Below are 2,597 nucleotides of genomic sequence, written 5' to 3'. Positions count from 1 at the left end.
GCATGGTTCGTTCAACTTGTAGGGCTGCTTTAATGCCCGGGGCACTGCAGGCCATAACTGCGTCTTCCTGAGGCCCCAAATACGGCCCAGCTGGGGCAGGATGGACCTAAGAGCCTGCACCTAAGAGCCGCGCTTTCGGTTCAAAGGCTTCAGGTCCTGGCCCCCTCCTGGCTCGAGCCGCCTTTGATGTGCTGATGAGTTCTGGAAGGAGCCACTTCACACCTCTGGCTGAGGATAAAGCTGCCTGGATCCCAATGGACGGGCCTCTGCAGACATGGCCCAGCCCCTGTGCTCACCGCTCGCCGGGTCCTGGATGCCGAGTCCCCCTAGCCGGCAGCCGCCGGTGCCCTCCGACGGGGACAGCGCCTGCTCCCCAACCTGGTCCTCGGACTCGTGGGACGGTGCCCAGGCCGGCAGCCCCGCGCCACCCTGCACCCGGCCGGCCCGGCGCGCTGGGAACCCCGGTAGGCGCGGGAGCCACGGCAGCCGCCTGGGTAGCGGACAGCGGCAGAGCGCCAGCGAGCGCGAGAAGCTCCGCATGCGCACGCTCGCCCGCGCGCTGCACGAGCTGCGCCGCTTCCTGCCGCCGTCCGTGGCGCCAACCGGCCAGAGCCTGACCAAGATCGAGACGCTGCGTCTGGCCATCCGCTACATCGGCCACCTGTCGGCCGTGCTGGGCCTCAGCGAGGACGGTCTGCGGCGACAGCGGCACGCTGCGTCGCCTCGAGGCTGCCCGCCACGTCCGGACGGCAGCCCGGAGCAGGCGCAGGCGCTCGGTCCGTGCTTGAACCCTGCTGCCTGCAACGGGGTGGCGTGGGGGTCCCCGCCCGCCTGCCCTCGACCCCGAGTCGTCGCGGAGCCGTGGGACCCGGCGTTCCTGTACGCCGAGACAGCATCCCTGGAAAGGCAGGAGATGGAGCCCAGCCCCCCGTCTCCGGTGAGCAGAGCCCCTTCCCCACGCCGGCCGGGTGGCGCCCCCTACTGTCCAGCCCCGCGGCGCGGACCTGCCCTGCCGGATTTCCCTTGCGAACATCCCCGCGTGCCCTGGATGCCCAAACAGGGGTTGGGAGGTTGCGGGACAGGCAGGGATTAAGGACGCGTTACTCGCTCCAGCGAGGCTGAGCGTGGAGCAGAGGAGCGCGGACCTGGCCCCGGGGGCAGGTGTTGATTGTGGCGCTGTTCACCCTTCCTGCAGCTCTTCAGCAGCGACGTGCTGGCTCTGCTAGAAACCTGGACGCCTCAGGAGTGGCCACCAGCCTGAAGAGACGAAGCGTCAGTGCAGTGGATGACTGGCGCCCTGTCTGATCACAGAGACTTTTCCTTTTGCCTTTGCACCTTCGAAGCGAGCATTTCCTGGAAGAGGCACCAGTGATACCAACGTTGGCATTCCCTGGGGTGGGAGCTGACCGTACCTTTCCAACCTTCCTTGGGAGGAGGGACCGACCCGTAGGGTAAACGCTCCAAAGCTGAAGCGGGTACAAGGCTCTGCCTGGTGTGTATTTATTTATTTGTGAATAAACAGTTTTTCACCGAATCATCTGGAGGGTTTTTCTTTCTTCCTTTTGGGGGGTGGGGGATGGGCTAGGAGCTCACACTGTATGGTCCGAGCTGGCCCAAACTCATGGTGGGAGTATAAGCAGGAGCCCCCACACCGTGATGGCAGTTCTGGTATGTGTCAGGAAAGTTGACATGGGAAACACAGCCGCAGAGCCCTTCCTTCTACCTTCATCCGGGCCAATATCTATTCTGCATGGGTCAGTCTGAAGGAGGTGGGGTGGGGTGGGGTGGGGTGGAGTTGGGGCTTCCTGCAAGAAGGTGGCAGGAAGCACTTGTTTTGTTTTTTTCTAGTTTAGGGAGGAACTGGATAAAACCAGACTACTTCGGTAGAAAATACAACTCCATCAGTGTGTATTGTACCATGGTTACCTTTGCATATATTTCACAGACGCTCTAAAGGTCAACACTCAGACCCATGTAGTAGGGCTTGGGCATTGGAGTGCTCAGCTGTGGGAGGATCATGGCATGGCTGTTCTTCCAGGCAGCTGGGCTTCACCAGGGGCATCATCCCCAGACCAGGTTCTCCCATGCTGCAGCTTCACATCCACAGTGTCTTGGCTTCCCTCCCCTATGGCCTGGAGATTTAACATCGGTGGGGGAGTTGCTGTGACCATGGCTCCTTGGAGGCCTGGCTGGGATGGGAGGGAGGACCTGTTGATTCTGACCTGGGCTGCTGAAATTCAGATCAGGAAGAGAGAAGTACACCTGGAGCCCAGAAAGGGACTGGCATCAACTGACCAGGAGGCCGCAGAGTCCAGTTGGGGCACTGCGCTCAGGAGGCTCTTGGAAGTGCCCGTTCTCAGGAGCGACACCTCCCTCAGCTGTCGGGAAGTCCAGTCTGGCTATTTGTTTCTTTTAATAAACATTGCTATACATCACAAAGCTCACTTTGTTTCTGAGGTAGAGTCTCATCCAGCCAGAGGTGGCTTTCAACTCCTGGTCCTCCTACCCTCACCTCAGGGGAGTGCTGTGAGGACAGACGTGTGCCACCACAAGAGGCTCTCATCCTTGTTTCAAAAGCACATCTCGATGACTTTGGC

The 2,597-nt window shown here is 61.0% G+C and overlaps 1 protein-coding gene across 1 annotated transcript; it reads left to right on the top strand.

The window, feature by feature from the left end:
• The first annotated feature begins 211 nt into the window (after window positions 1-211).
• Window positions 212-1,527, top strand: Mesp1 (mesoderm posterior bHLH transcription factor 1). The gene is made up of 2 exons (XM_021658942.2): window positions 212-937; window positions 1,196-1,527. The coding sequence occupies exons 1-2, from the start codon at window positions 275-277 to the stop codon at window positions 1,259-1,261; spliced, it is 729 nt and encodes a 242-aa protein (XP_021514617.1). The 5' UTR covers window positions 212-274; the 3' UTR covers window positions 1,262-1,527.
• Window positions 1,528-2,597: the final 1,070 nt, after the last annotated feature.

Source organism: Meriones unguiculatus, chromosome 14, assembly GCF_030254825.1.
Source record: "Meriones unguiculatus strain TT.TT164.6M chromosome 14, Bangor_MerUng_6.1, whole genome shotgun sequence".
NCBI lineage: Eukaryota > Metazoa > Chordata > Mammalia > Rodentia > Muridae > Meriones > Meriones unguiculatus.
This window is presented reverse-complemented; position numbering and strand designations above follow the sequence as displayed.